The sequence below is a fragment of the Ceratotherium simum genome, chromosome 14, assembly GCF_057802395.1.
Source record: "Ceratotherium simum simum isolate JZ-2026a chromosome 14, ASM5780239v1, whole genome shotgun sequence".
NCBI lineage: Eukaryota > Metazoa > Chordata > Mammalia > Perissodactyla > Rhinocerotidae > Ceratotherium > Ceratotherium simum.
The window spans coordinates 10,943,387-10,968,172 of NC_141913.1; the positions used below are offsets into that span (position 1 = coordinate 10,943,387).

The window sequence follows — 24,786 nt, forward strand, 5'->3', positions numbered from 1 at the left end:
AAACTGTATGATTGGCATTTCCTTGGACTTATCTCTTACTGACCACTAGGCCAAGTAAAGAGCTGTTCCCCTCTGACACAAAAAATAAAATGGGCTCCTTCTAAAATCCTGCCATTTGTGACAACATGGATGAACCTGGGGGACATTATACTCGGTGAAATAAGCCAGACACAGGACAAATACTACATGATCCAGCTTATATGAGGAATCTAAAGTAGTCAAACTCATAGAGGCAGAGTGGAATGGCGGTTTCCAGGTGCAGAGATGAGGAGGTGTTGGTCACAGGGTACAAAGCTTCAGTTATACAAGATTAATAAGTCCTAGGGATCAACTGTACAGCACAGCGCCCATAGTTAACAATACCGTATTGTGTAGTTAAAAATTTCCTATGAGGTTAGATCTTATGTTAAGCATTCTTGTCACAAATAATAATAATAACAAATAAGGGGGCAGGAGGAAACTTTTGGAGGTGATGAATAGTTTTATGGCATAGATTGTGATGATTTCATGGGTGTATATTTATCTCCAAACTTATCAAGTTGTTTATATTAATTATATACAGCTTTTTGTATGTAGGGAAAAAATGGGCTCCTCTGGCTGCCTATTTTCCAATTATATCAGCTGCAGCTGGCAACATGTGAAACAAATTCTCAAAATTGACACAACATTGCATAACTAGCCTCTATATAGGAGGGGCTTACCTCACACTATCAGAAGTGAAGCCGGGAAACAGTGCATTACATCCTTCCTGCCCAGTTGTTCCAGGAGCAGAGAACAGCCATCATTACTGGAATTATTGTTAGCTTCTATTTCAGGGTCCCCTGAACTTTTCTTGTAAGTCAGGTGTTTTGTCTAGTATTCCATTCTGAGGTTCCAAATTCACCAAATATTCAGGAAAAGCATCAGGGCAGTAGCCTAAATATATCAATGCTGGAATGATATTGAATAATTTTTGCCTGACCTTTTGAATAGATAACAATTGTTCTGGAAATAATATTCAGAATGTGTTCATTAGAACAAAGGAGTGCCCCCCTCCATCTTTCACACTGTGTAGCAACCTTACACATGTTGGTACATTCAGGTGTGCACAGGAGTGGTAGTGATTCAGACACTGTGAAATCTAAATAATTTGCCAACCGTTGCAACTCCCTCCCACTCCACCAGCTAAGAATATGGGTTTCCACCCGTTCTGCCTCAGGTTCCTCCCCATTCACACACCCCAGGACCAGCCCCTGCTCTCAGATGGCTCGTGGGTCCCCTCTCCCTGCCCCCCTGCACCACCTGCACCTTGGTGATAACCTGGATATCCAGGGTCCCCTGTAAATGCAAAAATTAAAAGCAGAAAAGCCTTCCTTACAGCCTTACATTCTTCTTTCTCCAGTATCCCTACCCTAACCAGCCAGCTCAACAGAGGAGACATTCTCTTCTCAGATGAGCACAGGTGGCCTATTTATCTAGAATAGTCAGGCAGGGGCTGTAGGGTATTTGCATGTGCTTCCATCACTTTTCTGGAGAGGCGGTAGGTGAGAAATAAACCTGTTGCCCCTGGAAAATCCACCTAATGAGAAGATATTTTGAGCTTTGGCCCTTGTGGTAGGCAGAATAATAGCTGCCCAAAGACATCTACACCCCGATCCCCAGAACCTGTGAAGATGTTATGTTACATGGCAAGGGGAAAGTAAGGTTGTAAATAGAACTGGGGTTGCTAATCAGATGACCTTAAAATAGGGAGATTATTCTGGATTATCCAGGTGGCTCCAATGTAATTACAAGGGTTCTTAAAAGTGGAAGAAGGAGACAAAAAAGAATCAATAGAGATGGCAGCATGAGAAGGACTTGGCCCTACTTTGCTGGCTTTGAAGATAGAGGAAGGGGGCCTTGAGCCAAGGACTGTAGGTGGCCCCCGGAAACTGGAAAGGCAAGGAAATGGATTCTCCCCTAGAGCCTCCAGAAAAAAAACAGCCCTGCTGACACCTTGACTTGAGCCCAGTGAGACCCATTTCAGACTTCCGACCTACAGAACTGTATAGATAAATTGTGTTGTTTCAAGCCACTAAATTTGTGGTGATCTGTTACAATAGCAATAGGAAACTAATGACACCTCTTGTCAATTACAATGGCCAACATTTACTGAGTGAGCATTGTGTATCTGGCAACCTTCATGGATGGAGTTTGTCATGATCATCCTAAGAACCAAAGTTAGAAAACTAGCTAAAACTGAATAATGAACACCATTAAAAGGAGAGAGGAGATAATAAAAAATCTGAAATATCTTGATGTTTAATACTTTTTATTTTATTGAGTGTGGTTTCATTTTAGTCTCCATATGGAAGAATTTCTTTCCTACTTTGGTCTTTCCAGACCTCAGTTCCTGAATCTGTTGAAAGAATAAAATAGCTCTGGCAGTTGCCCTCACTTGCCTTATAAATCCCTGGAAAGAAAAGATGAGATCGTGTTCAGTAAAACGGTGGGGTGGTAGCTTGACACAGTGCTGGATGCCGAGAGATCTGGGTTCTAATCCTACCTCAGAGAGTGTCTGCTGACTTTAATTTTCCCTTGGGGGTGGGAACAGAGGCAGGTGGGGAGAGTAGATGGTTTATATCAGTGATGGTGCTGGAGGTAGCTGCCTAGAAGGATCTGGAGGCTCTGTCATGGTGTGGCTGAGGTGAGGTGAGGGGTTATTGCCATGCTGTGGTACAGGATAGGGAATTGATGTCAGTGGACCTGGAATTTGGCATCCCTGATCTATATACCAGGTATTAATCTAGATGCTGGGAATGAGATGATGATTATGACACAGCCCCTGACTTTTAGGACCTCGGTTCAGAGAAAGGAAAAGAGATCAGAGGACAATTAAATTACCATATCATAAGTGAAATGACAGAAGGTATGGAAAAATGACAAGATTAAAATGACAAGACCAAATCCCTTCCCTCAAGGGGCTCAGAGTCTAACAGAGAAGATACAAAAGCAAACAGTACACAAAGGAGAGATAAGTTATACAGTAGAACTCACAGGGGTTCTATGGGATGAGAGGAAATGCCACCAAATCTACAGGGGAGGGTTCCAGAAGGGCCGCTGGGGGGAAATGACTTCCTATACCACAAAGGAGACAGTTGCCTTGTGCACCATATGATCTAACATATGCCTCCTAGGTTTTTAAGCAATGCACTTCATAATTTATCTCAAAATGAAATGTTTCATTTTTCAATGTTGAGGACTCAATATAACAGAAAATCATCAGGTTATAAATTAATAATAAATTTTTCCTAATGTGAAACACTCAATTGGGAACTGTCAGTTTTTTGTTTGATAGACTTCTCTGTTACATCATCATTTTTATATGGATTGCTAATTCTTCCAGAAAAAAAAAAAAAGGTTTCTCAAAAGTTGATCTGCTTTAGATGTTTTCCTAAATCTTTAACCCACTGTTCATAACATTATATATATGAAATACAAAGTAGAAATAAAGTAAATGCCTACCACCCAGTTTAAGAAACAGACATTTCCAATATCTTTGAAACTCCAATGTATTTCCCAATTACAGCTGTAAAAAATTAAAATAATTATCAGAATTTTTTAATAGAGAGAAATCCAAAGAGAAAAGAGGGTTACGATCCCCTATTTAGTTAACAGCATTGACATCAGAAATAATAATGATAAAATAAGACACACTCGGGGCCGGCCCGGTGGTGTAGTGGTTAATTTCATGCGCTCTGCTTCTGGCAGCCCGGGGTTCACAGGTTCGTGAACCCAGGCACGGACCTACGCACACTGCTCATCAAGCTACCCTGTGGCAGGCGTCCCACATAAACTAGAGGAAGATGGGCACAGATGTTAGCCCACGGCCAATCTTCCTCAGCAAAAAGAGGAAGATTGGCAACAGGTGTTAGCTCAGGGCTAATCTTCCTCACACACACACACACACACACACACACACAAAAGACGGTCTCAATTTAAAATAATTCAAATATTCAAAGGAACCAAGATAGTTACTATTAAACTCCTGGAAATAAATGAGGTGAAATGAGGACTTGTCGATAGGGGTAGTGGAGCTGGGTCGGGAACGGAGGGCGGATATGAGGTGAGGAGGGAGACATGAAAGACTTGACTGAACAGCTGTGGTAGAGGAGACAGAGGAAGACATAGAGAATAAGAGTTTCCAGTTTTATAGTTGTGCAAAGGCAAACATCAATTATTTTATTAAAAAAAAAAAAGAAGCTAAAGACAATTTTCAAGTTCCAAATATGAGATCATAATTTTACATAAAATCCAAACAAGTAAACCTAAAATATAAATTATTTCAAATGAAATTACTGACATGGACATAACACTGACATCTGTCCGTAAGACAATGTATCACTCAGATATAAAAATTGGGCTGCATGGATTATCACTCAGAATATTCTTATCCAAAGGCCGTCCACATGGATGATGGCTTTGGTAAGTGACTGCAGGATTGTGAGAAACATATATTAATACATTCAATCCTTATAAAAGTAGCTTTGATTCTTTCTAACGCAGACTGAATCACTTTTGTCTAGCAAATTCTCATGCGTGAGATACACCATAGCATAAAAGAATGCATACTTATTAAACATGAAAATGTAACAGAGACTAAATATTATATATTCAAATGATAAGATTAGATTGGGTTTTGCCATATGGTTATACATATTTATTATTTAACGGTTATACATATTTATTATTTAACATTTTTTGATGGATAATTGAAAAAGTGAAGTGTCATGGCTTATAGCATAGAACATGTCTTTGAAATTCAGAGACATAATTATAAAATTCACCAATTAGTGATATGTGGCCATTTTTACAACTTTGGTTGTATATGCATATTTTGCTGAAAAACTTGTGATTATAATTAAGAATATTTTGTTAACTGATTTATTTAATTAAGTGTAAGGTTTGCATGTGTACTGTCAGGCTTAGATTAAAAAAAGTTACTGTTAATGATTCCTCATGACTCCTTCCAGAAAATAAAATTATATTCATTAACATCTGTGTGTGGGGGGGAGTGTACTAATAATGATGAGTAACAATAATAGTACCAAGATTGTTGGATTAAAGGATATATGCACTTTTTAATAGATGTCAAATTGTCCTAGCAAATGGTTGCATCAATATGCACTTCTCTGACTGGATATAGGAAGAAAGTGTTGAAAGCACCAGTAAGAAAAAGAGATGACACCGTATCCATTCCTTTAAGTGCAGACTCTAATGACACTAATGTGTAAATGCTGTGTTACCCGCAGACTCTGACCCTGGAGGCCTGAGTTCAAAGATGTTGCCCGTGCCAGGCAGAGGACTATGTGGAGAACTTGGCCAGAATTTGTCGGAATGTTTCCAATTTCATGAGAGATGCCAAAAATGTCAGGATTATCTACGGGAAGGTAAATAAGTATTTTCTCAGGGTTTCAATAGTATTCTGGCCAGAGGTTAAAATCTCACTTTTACAAGCATTGTGGATTCATTTGCTTCCCTTCAAGCGCTTTTTTGCGTGCTCATTTCCATCTAGGAGTGCTCAGTGTAGGTTTAGAAATTTTTGTTATTCAAAAGTAGGTCAACTCACTTCTTTTCTTTTTTTTTAATTCTCTCATTGTTCCTGTGAAATTTTTTATGGTTAAAAACCAAACACACACTAATGTGTGCAAAAGAGAACTGTGAGCAAATTAGGGCAACTCTTCTCTTACTGCGAAGAAAAAAAAAACCATTGGGGGCCAGCCTGGTGGCGCAGAGGTTAAGTGCGCGTGCTCTGCTTCAGTGCCTGTGGTTCGCAGGTTCTGATCCCGGGCGCGCACCAACGCACCGCTTGTCAAGCCATGCTGTGGCGGCATCCCATATAAAGTGGAGGAAGGTGGGCACGAATGTTAGCCCAGGGCCAATCTTCCTCAGCAAAAAGAAGAGGATTGGCATGGATGTTAGCTCAGGGCTGATCTTCCTCCCCCCCCCCAAAAAAAAACAAGAAAAAGAAAACCCAACAATAAAACAGTCTTCCCATTGTGTTAGTTAAGTGAGGTTTTTTTCGAAAGTGGCATTAACTCTTTCCAGTTGGTGGGTTAATTACTAATTAGTATTTAAATATGGAAAGTGGTTTCTCTTCACAAGCCCCAAGTAGGCTTTCCCCTCCCAGAGCTGGCCAGGAGAGGCCTTTCGTTCCTTTCTGAGGCGGGAAACCCTTCTCTCCACCGGGCCAGTCCCCCTGCTCTCCCTCCCTCCTCTCATCTCCCTACTTCCCCTAAATAAGTCACTCCTCTCACCCTTTAGGGCCTGAATGCAAATTTGCTTACAAAAGCCAAGAAGAACTTTTAATTCTGTGCATCTGCTTTTTACCTCTCTAAAGCCCTAAGGGAAGGGAGTTCTAAAAAGCTTGGCTAATGGCTTGGAGTAGGAGGTTGAATATGAACTGGACGTTTTTGTTAGAGCTAATGAGGGTCTTATTTCTCCTGATTTGCTGACTGAGTGGCTCTCTGCACCTCTGTTTCATCTTTGGAAAATGAGATTAATATATCTACTTCATACAGGTGTTTTGAGGATTAAATAAGATGTCTGACGTATTAATGATTCTCCTAATTCAAGTGTTTGTTTTTTAAGTCACAGTTACAAGGTTGCATACAGAAACAGAAGTTTTTATAACAGAAAAATACACACTAATATACTGACCGCTTATAAAAATAGTCCCACTCAAACACCTCATCTAGGCATCATTAACTTCCTTTCATCCAGTTAAAAGCTTTGATGAGTAATCTCTCCTGATTGTCACAAAATAATACAGAAGATGGAGGAGGGGGAATTGGAGGAAGGTGGTCACAAGGTAGAAACTTGCAGTTGTAAGATAAATAAGTACTAGGGATACAATGTACAACATGATGACTGCAGTAAACACTGCTGCATCATGTATAGGGCAGCTGTTAGAGTAGATCCTAAGACTTCTCATCACAAGGAGAAATTTTTTTTCTTTTCTTTTATAAGATGATGGATATTAACTAAACCTATTGTGGTAATCATTTCACAGTATATGTAAATCAAAACATCATACTGTATACCTTAAACTTATACAGTGATGTATGTCAATTATTTTTCAATAAAACTGGAAAAAAGATAATATAGAAGAAATCAGATAATACAGTATAAAAGCATCAGATAATCAGTGTACATCAGATAATGCATCAGGTACAGTACACATCAGATAACTGTATACATGCAATGTAAACTGATTGCTGCAAAGGTAAAACAATTTTATTATAAAATGCATTTTATTATAAATGTATAAAGAATAAAATAGTAAAACCCCATGTGCCTGCCACCTAGATTAAAAAAATGAAACACTACCAAAACAGATGAAGCCCCCACTGTGCGCCTTCCAGATCACAGCCTCTTTATCGCCTGGAAAGGAAACTGCTATTTTGAAATTGGTGTTTATTTCCTTGCATTTCTTTATACCTTTATCATGTATGCTTATATATAGCACACACATTCACCATACATAGCAATGTTTTACATGCTTTTAATTTTTATATTGTCAAAGTATAATTTTTAAGCTTAAGAATATGACTCACACAAATACATGTCAAGACTGATTTTTTTCTGTTAATGAGGTCACCAGCAAAGTGTTAAAGCTGTTCCAAAGGAGAGACTGAAGTATTTACGGTCAAAGAGAGAATGCTGAAATAAGATTGCAAAATTAGATATAAAATTAGTTAATGTACTAAAGGGCAATAAAACGATACTTTTGCAGTTATGTTTTCTATTAGACTAAAATAATTTATATCTCTACGGACAAAAATCATTTGCAACTTTCCAATCTATAATTTGCATCTAACTGCATAGAGTCTGACCCTAATCAACAATAAATAGTAGTAAATCCAACAGAGGATCCTTTCCCTAGAGAATGAAGTAATCTTCAGGTAGACCTCGAGACAATGCTTGACATGACACTGAAAGGACACACAGCCATTCTTTTGCCTCATTTCCAAGTTTGGGATAATTTTTCTTAACAATACAAATATTATTGCTTATGTATTCCTTTGCAACTTGGTTAGTCACACAGTATAGTTTGTGAGATTTAGCTGCGTGAATACGTGTTGTTCTAATTCATTAATCACTGTTGTACATTAGTCCGTGTAGGCATATTGCAATTTATTTATCCATTCTCCTGCTGAAGTACTGCATTTAAGTTGCTTCCGATGTTTTGCTATTACAAACAACTCTTGTATATTTTGTCAAACAATGATTTTGCCTTTTCAATCAACCTTTGATTCATTCTTTGTTCTAAGACTAAGCACATAGCTATAATTATAATCCTATATTTGACAAATAGTTTCCAAAGCATCATTAATCATTTTTTTCACTATTTACCATACATTTTTGGTCCCAATTTTAAATGGATTTACTATAAGTGGCTCTTTCCTCTTTTCCCATACCAATTACTTGTACTGGATATGTACCCAAATTCAAAATAGCAGTTTCCTTTATTTATTTATTTATTTTTGGGTGAGGAAGATCAGCCCTGAGCTAACATCTGATGCCAATCCTCCTCTTTTTTTCTGAGGAAGATTGGCCCTGAGCTAACATCCGTGCCCATCTTCCTCTACTTTATATGGGACGCCGCCACAGCATAGCTCGACACACAGTGCGTCAGTTTGAGCCCAGGGTTACCGAACCGGCAAACCCCGGGCCGCTGCAGCAGAGCTCGTGCACTTAAGCGCTTGCGCCACTGGGCAGGCCCCAGCAGTTTCCTTTTGAGGGGATAATGAAGTTGTGATGTGGAAGGGGCACAGTGAGGGCTCCATCTGTATGGGTAATATTTTATTTTTTAATATAGGTGGTAGGCACATGGGATTTATTCCAAGGAATTTCTTTGTCCAGCCTCGTTTCTGTTACACGAAACCACATAATTATCAATTAAACTGGATCTGTTTGGAAAGTGATGTTCAATATTAATAGTTACTCAAGAACAACAGGCCTAAACCAGGGATTCTCACAGGCAGAAGGGGGCATTTGTACAGTAGATTAGAAACAAAATGGCCACAATATTTTGTGATTCCTCCCATCAAGAGGTGGAGTCTGTTTTTCCAACCTGTGAATCTGGGCTTGGTCATGGGTCTGTCCTTAGCCAATGAGACATTGGCAAATATGACCAAAGTGGAGGCTTGCAATGTGCTTGTAAGTTAAGGCTTGTCCCCTCTTGCTGCTGGAAACCTATCCACCACCGTGTGAACAAGCCCAGGCTAATCTTCTGGAAGATGAGAGGCCCCAGCTACCCCAGCTGAGGCCCCTGGAATATGAATGAGGCCATCCTAGACCATCCAGCCCAACTGAGCTGGCTCAGACATGAGAATAGTCCAACCAACCCAGAAAAACATGAAAAATAATTAATATTTGTTGTTTGTTATGCAGTAAAAGCTAATGAAGACATATTATTACACTTCATAAGAGACACCTGCTAAATGTGGGTTTTTCTTTCTTTCTTGTCTTAAATATTCCTTCTTATGTCTGTGTGGTGACTAAAAAATGCCTCAAGGTGCTATGGGTCCCACTGGTCATGCGAGTGTTTTTTTCTAAATAACAACTTTATTGAGGTATAGTTGACATACCATAAAGTTCACCCTTTCAAAGTATACAATTCAACGGTTTTTAGTATATACACAAAGTTGTATAACCATCACCACTATCTAATTCCAGAATATTTTCACCCCAAGAAGAAACTCCATACTCATTAGCTCTAACTTCCCATTCCCCCCACCCCCTTCTGCTACCCAGCCCTTGGCAATCACTAATCTGCCTTCTGTCTCTGTGAATTTGCCTAATCTAGACATTTCATATAAATGGAATCAAACAATACGCGGTCTTTTGTAACTGATTTCTCTTTTCTTTTTTCTTTTTTTGGTGAGAAAGAGTGGCTCTGAGCTAACATATGTTGCCAATCTTCCTCTTTTTGCTTGAGGAAGATGGACCCTGAGCTAACATCTGTGCCAGTCTTCCTCTATTTTGTATGTGGGTCGCCACCACAGCATGGCTTGATGAGTGGTGTAGGTCCATACCTGGGATCCGAACCTGCAAACCTGGGCCACCTAAGTGGAGCATGCTGAACTTAACCACTACGCCACTGAGCCGTCCCACTGACTTCTTTAACTTAGCATAATGTTTTCAAGGTTCATCCATATTGTAGCATGTATCAGAACTTTATTCCTTTTTATGGCTACATAATATTCCCTTGTATGGATATACCAAATTTTGTTTATCCATTCATCAGTTAATGGACATTTGGTTTGTTTCTACCTTATGACTACTACAATATTGTTGTGAACATTTGTGTACAAGTTTTTGTGTGGACATATGCTTTCAATTCTCTTGGGTATATACCTAGGAGTAGAATTGCTGGGTGATATATCTCTATGTTTAACATTTTCAGGAACTGCCCAACTCTCTTCCAAACTGGTGCACCATTTACATCCCACAGAAATGTATGAGGGTTCTAATTTCTCCATATCCTTGTCAATACTTGTTACTGCCTGTCTTTTTTATTTTAGCCAACCTAGTATACATGAAATGGTATCTCACTGTGGTTTTCTTTTGTATTACCCTAATCACTAATAATGTGAAGCATCTTTTCATGTGTTTATTGGCCATTTGTATCTTTTCTTTGAAGAAACGTTTGTTCAAATCCTTTGCCCATATTTTAATTTTATTTGTCTTTTTATTGTTGAGTTGTAAAAGTTCTTTATATATTCTGGATGCTAGACCCTTATCAGATATATTATTCGCAAATATTTTCTCCCATTCTGTGTGCTGTCTTCTCACTTTCTTGATGGTGCCCTTTGAAACATGAAAGTTTCTATTTTGATAAAGTTAAATTTATCTACTTCTTTTCTTTTTTATATTTTGATATCATATCTAAGAAACCATTGCCTAATCCAAAGTTATACTGACTTGCACCTATTTTTTCCTCTAAGAGTTTTATAGATTTAGTTTTTGCTTTTAGGTGTCTGTCACATTTTGAGTTAATTTTTGTATACAATGTGAAGTAGGCGTCCAACTTCTTTCTTTTGCAATTGGATATATAGTTGTTTTAGTTCCACTTATCAAAAAGACTATACTTTCCCCCATAGAATTGTCTCAGCGTCTTGTTGAAAAACTGTTGACAGCAAATTTAAGGCCTTATTTCTGGACTCTTAATTTTATTCCATTGATCCATATGTCTATCCTATGCCAATACCACACTGTCTTGTACTTCGTAGTAAATTTTGAAATTGGGAAGTGTGAGTGCTCCAACCTTGTCTTCAAGACTGTTTTGGCTATTCTGAGTCTCTTGCATTTCCATAAATTTTGGGATCAGCTTGTCAATTTCTGCAAAAAAAAGCAACTGGGATTTTGATAGGGATTGTATTAAATCTGTAGATCAAATTGTGGAGTATTGAATCTTAACAATTTAAGTCTTCTAATCCATGAACATAGATGTTTTTCCATTTATTTGTCATCTTTAATTTCTCTCAAAGACATTCTTTAGTTTTCAGTGTACAAGTCTTGTACTTCTTTTTAAATATTTGTTCATAAGCATTTTGTTCTTTTTTTTTTTTCTTTTGTGAGAACGATCAGCCCTGTGCTAACATCTGCCAATCCTCCTCTTTTTTTGCTAAGGAAGAATGGCCCTGGGCTAACATCCGTGCCCATCTTCCTCCACTTTATATGGGACGCCACCACAGCATGGCTTGCCAAGCAGTGCGTCGGTGCGCGCTCAGGATCCGAACTGGCAAACCCCAGGCCACTGCCGTGGAGCACGCACACTTAACTGCTTGCGCCACCGGGCCGGCCCCAGCATTTTGTTCTTTTTGATGCTATTGTGAATGGAACTGTTTTTTTAATTTCGTCTTTGGTTTGTTCATCATCAGTGTATAGAAATACAATTGATTTTTATACATTGATCTTGTGTTCTGCAACCTTGCTGAATTGTTTCTTAGTTTTAGTAGTTTTTTGTGTATGTATTCCTTAGGACTTTTTGTATACAAGATCATGTTATCTGTGAATAGAGATAGTTGTACTTTTTCCTTTCCCATGTGATTGTTTTGCATGAAGTTTCGCCTTTGTTCTAGGGAAATCTTATTCCTGGTCGGGACTCTCTAAAAGAGTAAATGAGTGTCCCTTGTAGAATTGCCTAAGATCATGGGGGAAATCATCACCTTCTTCCTCCATAATAAAAAAAAATCTTTATATTACTATTCGAAAAGCTAACAACTCTGAAGTTGCAAATGAAGACATTTTAAAAGAATATCTGGATCTCCTTTCAAGTGTATATTATATCTTGCTAACTGCGACTCTCTTTGTTTTAAAATTTTTTTCTTGAATTACTTTTCGAACGTGTACTATTGCAAATTTGTTTACTTCCAAGTACAAAGGTTTCCCTCTCCTGGAGATCTCAAAACAATTTCTGCAAAAGCGTGAGGGGCTGGAGAATCTTGCATTATATCTACGTATCAAAAAGAACCAATAAACTGATATTTAAGATCTGGGATGAGGTAGTCACTTGGCTTCTGGTTGGTGACTTGTCCTCGACTAGTGGATTATCTTGCTGGAGGCATGGTTTTTTAGTAAACAGCAGAAGGTATTGTTCAGAGACCCTGTGGTCTTTTTCCACAACAACAGTGTCTTATGATCCCAGATGACCTAACACATAGACACTTCCATAGTCTGCAGATCATTTTTACGTAATATCAAGCTACTCAGCAGCACAGCTATATAAGTCCCTATAACTTTGTTTCAGTTCAGATAGGCTGTTGTGCAATAATAACAGGACTGCAGAACCTTAGTGGCTTGTAAGCACAAAGTTTCATTTTTCCCTATGCAATGTGTCAATTACAGTTTGAGTGAGGGCTCTGCTACACATCTCACTCAGGATGATGGAGTCTCCACCATATGGAGCAAAACTAGATCCACTGTCAGGGGAAGGGAGCATGATAAACTCTAAACCTTTCTTAAAGGCTTCCTCCAGAAATGAGATACATTGCTTTAAAGATGTCCACACTCGGGCCGGCCCTGTGGCTTGGTGGTTAAGTGCGCGCGCTGCGATGCTGGTGGCCCGGGTTCGGATCCCGGGTGCGCATCGAGGCACCACTTCTCCGTTCATCCTGAGGCCGAGTCCCGCATACAGCAACTAGAAAGATGTGCAGCTACGACATACAACTATCCACTGGGGCTTTGGGGGGAAAAAAATAAAATAAATAAAATCTTTAAAGATGTCCACACTCAACTTCAAGCTGGCAGGGAAGTGCGATCCTGGTGTGTCGTGAAGAAGGAGATTCAGAATATCAGTGAGGAGCCCTGACGACCTTCAAAGACAGAACAGAAAGGAGAAAAAGGAAGGAAAAGGAACGTTTGCTAATCTGTAATGCATGCCAACCCTGTGATCAGAGCACTTAGTGTTATTTCATTCATGCTCATTTTACCTAGTTGAAAACTCACTCAAGCTCAAAAGGCTAGAAATAGAAAGTATAAGGCCTGGGATTTAAACCCACATCACCCAACCCAAAATTTCATGGACCTGTTCCTTTATCATGTTACTTTCTTCTTTGCTAGACTGTCCAGATGTACCTGAACTACACACAAAAGTAGAGGGGGCCCTTAAATTGGTCAATGTATCCAATCAGCAGTATGCCCAGATTCTCCAGATGACCCAGCATCACTTGGATGACACCACATATCTGATGGAAAAAATGAGAGAGCAGTTTGGCTGGGTGACTGAACTGGCAAACCAGACCCCAGGAGCTGAGAACATCTACAGTTCCATAAAGGTAATGGAGAGACCCAGGAACAGATATGGAGATTACATGTGCATACATTGATTTTCTGTTAATTTACTTATTAATTATATCTGAATTTGAAAATAAGCTATAGGAGGATATTCATATTTCCAGTGTGATTGTATTTAACATAGTGCATGGTCTTTAGAACACAAGAAATTCTATATAGAAAACCAAATTAAAACAGAAAACACTTTCTAATGCAGAGATGGCTAATTCTCTTAGAGCTATATAGTGCTGTAACTGATACAGGTAACACTGAAGAAACTTGGCCAGTGTAGTTTTTCAGGGAGAAGAGTTTCAGGTGAAGCAACTTGATTTCAAAAGCTGACTCTGAAACTTACCTGCTGAGTAAGTTTGGGAAAGTTCCTTAACATTTCTAGGCCTCAGTTTTTCCATCTGGAGAATGGGAATAACAACAGCCTCCTTAAAATGTATGTCTGTAAAGTGATTAGTATAGGTTCCTTATACAAAGCAAGAGCTCTGTAAATTATAGCTCTCAGTGTTTCACACAATTGTGTGGAGAATTAAACATATTTGTACACCAACCTTCACAAAAAAACATATTACCATCTTAAGTTGTACTTATACCATGTCTCCCACATTCAATCAATAACTCTTTTGGCATAAAACAGTGACTGTATTTCTTTCCTGACCTCCCGCAACACACATATTGCATTAATATACAAATGCACGAGGCCAGTGATTCCTCACGAGGTCAGTATTGGCAGGTTCCTGAAAAGACAAGACAGGTTCTACAAAAATCACTGGGCAGAACAATTGAAGATGCATTATTTCGTGCAGCATGTAATGTTGGTGCCCTAAGATCCCCGGGGATCGCTTTACCAACTCCAGCTGGTGCTGCTACTAACTTCTCACCCCTGTAACCTTCTTCAAAGGCTTGCCCCTGGGGCCACTTATAATCCAGAACTCCCTGCAGGATCAGGCTGAGGCTAGAGGCCACCTGAAGTCACATCCTAGATTAGCTTCTCCCTCTTCTCTATCTTGTTTGCACCATCCCCTTTAAAGTTTCACCTGAAGGCAGCCCTTCTAAATCACTTATGTCAGAGTCTCAGGCTCTGCTTCTAGGAAATCTGACCTCTGACATTCTGTATCCTAGCATTTCACTCTCTCTCCAGCTGCAAAGTTGTGGCCCACGTGTGGCTTAAGAAATAAGTTTAGAGAGTTACAACCAGCAAATTAAAAAAACAAAACAAAGGAGAGTGACGTCAGCATCATGGCAGAGTGAGCTTTCCTGTAAACTCTTCGCCTGGTAAGATACAACAAAAGGAACAGTCGCAGACCAACAACGGAATCCTAGACAGCGAAAAGCAAGGTCAGAAAGATCCACACTGCCGCACATCTGGAGTGGAACGTGCTGGGCCCCCGGAGGAAGTGGGGAGACGTAAGGAGAACTCCTCTCCCTCCCCATCAGGTCAGCAATCCCGGTCTGCGTGGCTCCCAGAGAGGGGGGATGGGTGGCCCTCTGCGTGGAAACCGTAGTTCTTCGGGCTCTCTAAGCCAGTGGGAAACTCCCACACAGAGGACTCAGAACTGCTGTGGGGTACTATCAACATCTGAGCACCCCAGGAGAACAGATAACAAGGGGTGAGCGAGAAGCCCCCCACGCCAGGGACCCAGCGGGCAAAAGAGAGGCCCCCCCCATCCCCACAAGCCAGACAGTGCAGCTCAGTGGATCAGACCAGACCAAGCAGCCAGCCGATGGCAGTGAGCAGCCAGGGCAGAGCACAAGGGGCTCAGATTACACAGCCCTTTACCCCCACACAGTGGCGGCAAGTGGAAATTGCAACCAGATATTTCCAGGATGAGGAAAAACAAAGCCAATACAGGAACCACAATGCAAAGGTACATGAAATCACCAGACCAGAAGCAAAATGACAAGCACCCAGAAACCAGCCCTGAAGACACAGAAATCCATAACCTAAACAACAGAGATTTCAAAACAGCTATCATAAAAACACTCAACGAAATACAAGATAACACAAGCAAACAATTCGATGAGATTAGGAGTTTCTTCACAAAAGAGATTGAAATCATAAAGAAAAACCAATCAATTGGAGATGAAGAACACAATGAAGGAGATAAAGGAGAACCTGGAATCTCTAAAGAACAGAGCTGACAATATGGAGGAAAGAATTAGCGGATAGGAATTATAGAGGATAGGAATACAGATATGCTCCAGATGGAGGAGAGAGAACTAAGACTAAAAAGAAATGAAGAAAGTCTCCGAGAAATATCTGACTCTATTACGAAATGTAACGTAAGAATTATAGGTATTCCTGAGGGAGAAGAGAGGGAAAGAGGAGCAGAGAGCCTATTCAAGGAAATAATAGCTCAGAACTTCCCAGATCTGGAGAAGGAGCAGGAAATACCAGTAAGCAAAGCCAGCAGATCACCTAAATAGGTCAAAAGGCAAAGGCCCACTCCACGACATGTAGTGGTAAGGCTGGCCAAAGTCAATGACAAAGAAACAATATTAAGGGCAGCTAGACAAAAACAAAAAATAACGTACAAAGGAACTCCCATCAGGCTCTCAGCAGATTTCTCAACAGAAACTTTACAGGTTAGGAGAGAATGGAATGATATATTCAAAATACTGAAAGACAAAAACTTTCAGCCAAGAATACTCTATCTAGCAAAAAATATCCTTCAAATATGATGGAGAAATAGTAACTTTTCCAGATAAATATAAGCTAAGTGAGTTCATGGCCATGAGACCCCCACTACAAGAAATACTCAAGAAGGCCCTCAGACCTGAAAAAAAGAAGAGAACGGGAATAAAAAGCTTGGAGCAAGGAGAAAAATAGGTAGACAAACTCAGAAAAATAGTAGATCTTTACCGGAATAGGTTAGCAACCACTTAAACACCAAAATCAAAGATCAAAGGAAGGAATTCACCAAAAATAAATTTAACCTCATCACTGTAAACACACACCCACAACACAAGATAGAATAAGGTATAACAAGAATGACTTAGAAGGGGAAGACGAAAGTGACTGAATTGATTAATATAAAGAAATAGGAGGCCATCAGATAATGGACTATCTCATACACAAGATTTTTTATACAAACCTCAAGGTAACCACTAAACAAATAATCAAAACAAAATCACATATGATAAACAAAGACAAAATTAGAAGAGTCATAAGACAGAACAACAAAACTGAATTGGCAGTCCGAAACAAAGGGGACAAGAAACAAAGGAAATGCAAAAGAACCAGAAAATAAGTGACAAAACAGCAAAATTAAGCCCTCATATATCAATAATTACCCTAAATGTAAATGGATTGAAGTCTCCAATCAAAAGATACAGAGTGCCAGGATGGATTAAAAAGCAAGACCCAACAATATGCTGCCTCCAGGAAACACATCTCAGCTCTAAAGACAAACACAGGCTCAGAGTGAAAGGATGGAAGACAATACTCCAAGCTAATGGCAAACAAAAGAAAGCAGGTGTTGCCATACTCATATCAGACAAAGCAGACTTCAAGATTAAACAGGTTGAGACAAAGAAGGGAAATATATAATGATAAAAGGGACACTCCACCAAGAAGACATATCACTTATAAATATATATGCACCCAACATAGGAGCACCAATGTACATAAAGCAACTATTAACAAACCTAAAAGGAGACATTAACAACAACACAATAATAGTAGGGGATCTTAATACCCCACTTACATCAATGGATAGATCATCCAGAAAAAAGTCAATAAAGAAACAGTGGACTTAAATGAAAAACTGGACGAGATGAACCTAGTAGACATATACAGAGCACTCCATCCAAAAACAGCTGACTGCACACTCTTCTCAAGCGTGCATGGAACATTCTCAAGGATAGTCCATATGTTGGGAAACAAAGCAAGCCTCAATAAATTTAAGAAGATTGAAATCATAGCAAGCATCTTTTCAGACCATAATGCTATGAAACTGGAAATCAACCACAAAAAAAAAAAAAACTGGGAAAGTGACAAAAATGTGGAGATTAAACAACATGCTACTGAACAACCGATGGATCATTGATGAAATTAAAGGAGAAATCAAAAACTATCTGGAAACAAACGAAAATGAAAATATGCCATACCAAATCATATGGGATGCAGCAAAAGCGGTCCTGAGAGGGAAACGCATAGCGATACAAGCCCACCTTAACAAACAAGAAAAAGCCCAAATAAGCAACCTTAAATTATACCTAACAGAACTAGAAAAAGATGAACAAACAAAGCCCAAAGTCAGCAGAAGGAGAGAAACAATAAAAATCAGAGCAGAAATAAATGAAATTGAGACCAAAAAAACAGTAGAAAGGATTAATGAAACAAACAGTTGGTTCTTTGAGAAGATAAAAAAAATTGACAAACCCTTAGCCAGACTTACTAAGAAAAGAAGAGAAGAGGCTCAAATAAATAAAATTAGAAATGAAAGAGGAGAAATTACAATGGATACCATGGAAATACAGAGGGTTATAAGAGAATACTATGAGAAATTATATGCCAAAAAATTGGACAATCTAGAAGAAATGGATAAATTCTTAGACTCATACAACCTCCCAAAACTGAACCAAGAAGAAATGGAGAATCTGAATCGACCAATCACAAGTAAAGAGATTGAAATAGTAATCAAAAACCTCCCCCAAAATAAAAAAGTCCAGGACCAGATGGCTTCTCTGGTGAATTTTACCAAACATTCAAAGAAGATTTAGTACCCATCCTTCTCAAACTATTCCAAAAAATAGAGGAAGATGGAACACTTCCTAAATCATTCTATGAGGCCAACATCACCCTGATACCAAAGCCAGACAAAGACAATACAAAGAAGGAAAATTACAGGCCAATATCACTGGTGAACATAGATGCAAATATCCTCAACAAAATATTGGCAAACCGAATACAGCAATACATTAAAAAGATCATACACCATGATCAAGTGGGATTTATACCAGGGACGCAGGGATGGTTCAACATCCACAAATCAATCAACGTGATACACCACATCAACAAAACAAAGAATAAAAACCACATGGTCATCTCAATAGACGCAGAGAAGGCATTTGACAAGATACAACATCCATTTATGATAAAAACTCTCAACAAAATGGGTATAGAAGGGAAGTACCTCAACATAATAAAGGCTATTTATGACAAACCCACAGCCAACATCATACTCAACGGGGAAAGACTGAAAGCCATTCCTCTGAGAACAGGAACGAGGCAGGGCTGCCCACTCTCACTACTCCTGTTCAACATAGTACTGGAGGTTTTGGCCAGAGCAATTAGGCAAGAAAAAAGGAATAAAAGGAATGTAAATAGGCAACGAAGAAGTGAAACTCTCACTATTTGCAGATGACATGATTTTATATATAGAAAACCCTAAAGAATCCATTGGAAAACTATTTGAAATAATCAACAACTACAGCAAAGTGGCAGGGTACAAAATCAATCTACAAAAATCAGTTGCATTTCTGTATGCTAATAATGAACTAACAGAAAGAGAGCTCAAAAAGATAATACCATTTACATTTGCATCAAAAAGAATAAAATATCTAGGAATAAATCTTACCAAGGAGGTGAAAGACCTATACAATGAAAACTACAAGACATTATTGAAAGAAATTGATGATGACATAAAGAAATTGAAAGACATCCTAGGCACATGGATTGGAAGAATAAACATAGTTAAAATGTCTATATTACCTAAAGCAATCTACAAATTCAATGCAATCCCAATCAGAATCCTCATGACATTCTTCATGGAAATAGAAAAAAGAATACTAAATTCATATAGGTCAACAAAAGACCCCAAATAGCTAACACAATCCTAAGAAAAAAGAACAAAGCTGGAGACATCACAACCCCTGGCTTCAAAACATACTACAAAGCAGGCCAGCCCCGTGGCTTAGCAGTTAAGTGCACACGCTCCAATACTGGTGGCCTGGATCCGGATCCCGGGCGCGCACCGATGCACCACTTCTCCAGCCATGCTGAGGCCGCGTCCCACATACAGCAACTAGAAGGATGTGCAACTATGACATACAACTATCTACTGGGGCTTTGGGGAAAAAAAAAGAGGAGGAGGATTGGTGATAGATGTTAGCTCAGAGTTGGTCTTCCTCAGCAAAAAGAGGAGGATTAGCACAGATGTTAGCTCAGGGCTGATCTTCCTCACAAAAAAAAAAAAAAAAAGTACTACAAAGCAATAGTAATCAAAACAGCATGGTACTGGTAGAAAAACAGATACACAGATCAATGGAACAGAATTGAAAGCCCAGAAATAAAACCACACATATACAGACAGTTAATTTTCGACAAAGGAGCTAAGAACATACAATGGAGAAAGGAAAGTCTCTTCAATAAATGGTGTTTGGAAAACTGGACAGCGACATGCAAAAGAATGAAAGTGGACCATCTGCTATTGCCATTCACAAAAGTTAACTCAAAATGGATCAAAGACCTGAAGGTGAGACCTGAAACTATAAAACTCATAGAAGAAAATATAGGCAACACACTATTTTACATTGGTCATAAAGGAATCTTTTCAGATGACATGCCTACCCAGACTAGGGAAACTAAAGAAAAAATAAACAAGTGGGAGTTTATCAGATTAAAGAGCTTCTACAAGACAAACGAAACCAGAATCAAGATGAACAGACAACCCACCAGCTGGGAGAGAATATTTGCAAAACATATATCTGAAAAGGGGTTGATCTTCATAATATACAAAGAACTCACACAACTGAACAACAAAAAAACAAACAACCTGATCAAAAAATGGGCAGAGGATATGAACAGACACTTCTCCAAAGAAAATATACAGATGGCCAATAGGCACATGAAAAGATGTTCAGCATCACTAATCATCAGGGAAATGCAAATCAAAACAACACTAAGATACCACCTCACGCCCGTTAGAATGGCTATAATCACTAAGACAAAAAACAACAAATGTTGGAGAGGATGTGGAGAAACAGGAACCCTCATACACAGCTGGTGGGAATGCAAACTGGTGCAGCCTCTATGGAAAACGGTGTGGAGATTCCTCAAAGAATTAAAAATAGAGATGCCCTATGATCCAGCTATCGCACTACTGGGAATCTATCCAAGGAACCTGAAATCAACAATCCAAAGAGGCTTATACACCCCTATGTTCATTGCAGCGTTATTCACCACAGCCAAGAGGTGGAAGCAACCTAAGTGTCCCTCGACTGACGATTGGATCAAGAAGATGTGGTATATATATACAATGGAATACTACTCAGCCATAAAAAAAGACAAAATCGTCCCATTTGCAACAACATGGACGGGTCTGGAGCGTATTATGTTAAGTGAAATAATCCAGAAAGAGAAAGACAAACACTGTATGATCTCACTCATATGTGGAATATAAACCAACACATGGACAGAGAAAACTGTATTGTGGTTACCAGGGGCAGTGGGGGTGGGGGTGGGCACAAGGGGTGAAGGGAGACATACATATGGTGATGGACAAACAAAAATGTACAACCCAAAATTTCACAATGTTATAAACTATTAAAACATCAAACAAACAAACAAAAAAACAATGGGACAGAGCCAGCCCCATGGCTTAGTGGTTAAGTGCACATGTTCCACTACTGGCGGCCCCGGTTCGGATCCCGGGTGCACACCAATGCACCACTTCTCTGGCCATGCTGAGGCCGCGTCCCACATACAGCAACTAGAAGGATGTGCAACTATGACATACAACTATCTACTGGGGTTTTGGGGAAAAGAAAGGAGGAGGATTGGCAATAGATGTTAGCTCAGAGCCGGTCTTCCTCAGCAAAAAGAGGAGGATTAGCACGGATGTTAGCTCAGGGCTGATCTTCCTCAAAAAAAAAAAAAACAAAAATTGGGACAGACTAGAAGAGGAAATATTAGAGTGCATTGCATTTAATAAGTCATATGCATATGTCATGGAACTTTCATTTCCATATATTCGTTTTTGTGTGTATAAATGTGTGTGTACACATATACATATGACGTGTGTTTTTGAGTCATGGTGTAAAATGTATTTGTAACTGTAGACCACAGTCAAACGGTTTTGAAAGCCACTGTCCAATCCCTGTGGAGATTCTATTACTGATTCTGATTCTATTACTTCATTAGCAAGATCATATCCTCAGAGAGTAAAATAATTCAATATATTTGAACATCCTCACAAATACCACAGATTTTTAGTTTAGTGAGGAAAAATTCTTGTCTTGAAGAATAAAATTTGAAGAAAAATTTTAGCAGTGCTTTCAATCTTTAGAAAGGTACAGCCAATATTTGTTTTCATTGGTGTCAATATTTTCCGTTCTGTGCTTCCATTTACTTCCATTTCAATGTCTCTGAGACACTTAGACAGATTCGTCTAAAATTCCTTATATTGATAACAAAGGCACTTCTGTATGAAAACCTCCATAGAAAATAAAATTATGGTTTTCAATGATACATTTTTCTAATAATCATTACTAAAGAACACTTACTGTGTGTCAGACAATGTTCTAAGAACTTTTTCCATATACCAGATCATTTAATACCCTCAACGATCCTATAAGGTAAGTATTATTGTTTTCCAGATTTTTCAGATGAGGCACAGAGAAGTTAAACAAGTTGTCTGAGGTCACACAGTTAGTAAACGGTAGAACTGTGGTTCAAAACCAAGCAGCGTTTCTTCAGAATTGGTAGACTTAACCACCTTGCTGAACTGCCTTTAAAAGTTATTTTTCTCAAAACAGCTGTTATTTCATTATGTAACAGAAAATGCAAAGCCATAAAACAGCAAGTACTGAAGAGGAACCTCGTGTAAAAACATACAAATTCCGGCAGGTGAACAAAGTTACGTCCCTTGGGTTATAGTCACACGGGTGTTAGCTTTATAATTATTTATTAAACTAGACATAAACGCTTTATGCAGTTTTTATGTGTGTTATATTCACCAAAAGGAAAAGGGGAAAAGTTATGGTAGCTATTCCTTTATAAACTAGAATTAAGACATTACCAGTTTTTATTTGGCTTCTTAATATTTTGCTTTAGTTTTTTTGATAAGGGAATTTATTTGAAAATATTTTCAAAATAGTTCTCTTAAGGTTACATCTAGTTGCATGTCAGTACAGTTTCATTTCTATTACTACAATCAAAGTATATGCACTCAAGAATTCATTAAGAGAGTAACTGATGTGCATGTCAGATGACTGGTTCTTACAAAAACCACACACACAACCATAAGTTGTAAATTTCCTAGGAAAACTCAGTACAAAACTTGGTGCACCACATTAATATTTGTGGCACAGACAGTGGTGCTCACCAAATATTGTACTCACTCGCGTTTTCCAGCTCGTCTTGCAGTTAAGTGGTGCCATGTGGCAAGTTCTGGCCAATGAAATGTGAATAAAAATGACAACGGTTATTTCTATACTGAGATACTGAAGAGCCTTGTGTGGTTATCCATTCTCTTTCTCTGCTGAGGGCACAAAGAAATCCATGTGTTCCAGATGCTACAGCCGTGAGATGACGTGACCTGTCAGCCAGGGTCCTGTGTGTCTAGGTAGTACAGAACCCTTGTAATGGTCATGTAACATGAGCCAGAAATAAATTTTGTTGTATGAAGCCACTGGAATGTTGGGGCTAATTTGTTACCTTAGCACAACCTAGCTTATCTTGACTAACGTGGTGTTAAATTAGTCCTGAATGTGCACTGGGATTTAGTAGTCTTTCACCGTATAATCCTTCTTTTTAGGTAATTCCAGGTGTTCACGAAGGAAATTTTTTCAAACGAGATGAAATTTTGATAGACCTAAGCAATCTGCCTTCCCCCAATGTGACACTCAAGATCCCTCTTGAAGAAAGTGCTGAGAATTCTAACTTCATTAGCTATGTGCTGGCGAAAGCTGTACAGCGTTTTAAGGAACATTTTAAAACTTGGTAAGCAGAGTGTCTGATTAGGAATGCTTTGTTGACAGGAACAGATGATTCATAAAAGGAAAAAACAACAAAACTAGTTTTAAAATACCTGGACAATATGTTCAACTTCATTAATAGTCAAAGACACGAAAACTAAGACAAAATAGCATTTTTTGCCCATCAAATTTGCACATTAAAAAAATAATAATAAAATCCTGACAGGAGTGTGATGAAATGGGAATTCTTATATGTTATTGGTGGGAACATAAATTGCTTTCTTCCTTTTTGAAAAGTTATTTGGTTATGCATGTCAAGAGCCATAAAATTTCTTTTTGATACAATAATTCCATTTCTGGAATCAATCCTAAGGAATAAATCTAAATTTGATTAAAAGTCTCCCCCTTGCCGCAAGATCTATATTTGCAAAATTATTTAAAATAGTAAAATATTAAAAACAATTTTAATGTCTAAAAACAAGAGAATGGATAAGTAGGTTATTGCTAAATATCTCCTAAATTAGTGGCCCAATTAAAACTGTTTATAGTGGCTGGTGTGGTGGCGTAGTGGTTAAGTTCTCGTGCTCCGCTACAGCGGTCTGGGGTTCGCAGGTTTGGATCCTGGCGCAAACCTACACATCGCTCATCAAGCCATGCTGTGGTGGCATCCCATATACAAAACAGAGGTAGGTGGGCACAGATGTTAGCTCATGGCCAATCTCCCTCACCAAAAAAAAAAAAAAACCAAAAACTATTTATAATATTTTCCTTTGGTTATATGATCAATCTTAAAGAATTATAAATTTTAATTCTAAGTTGTCATTCATAAGGGACCTTGTTAGTAAGTCACCATCAATGTATAGTTAGGCTAGATATTACTGGATATGCTGCCTTTCCCTTTCCCTCTGAATTTTGGAGAACTTTTTTCAAGTTCTATCAGTCAAACAACAACCATCTTTTTAGCATCTACTAAGTGACGGCACAGGACCCAGGCACGGCGAAGGAGCAAATGATGAACTGGACAAGATCCTTTCCCACATGAGCTTCCTATCCAGT

The 24,786-nt window shown here is 38.7% G+C and overlaps 1 protein-coding gene across 1 annotated transcript in view; it reads left to right on the plus strand.

The window, feature by feature from the left end:
* CLUL1 (clusterin like 1) overlaps positions 1–23,759 on the plus strand; it is a 32,828-nt gene extending 9,069 nt beyond the window's left edge. The window contains exons 5-7 of the mRNA XM_004421030.2: positions 5,271–5,408; positions 13,588–13,802; positions 23,571–23,759. Of these exons, the coding sequence (XP_004421087.2) occupies positions 5,271–5,408; positions 13,588–13,802; positions 23,571–23,759 (542 nt within the window). The remainder of the gene's footprint in view (positions 1–5,270; positions 5,409–13,587; positions 13,803–23,570) is intronic.
* The last annotated feature ends 1,027 nt before the right edge of the window (positions 23,760–24,786 follow it).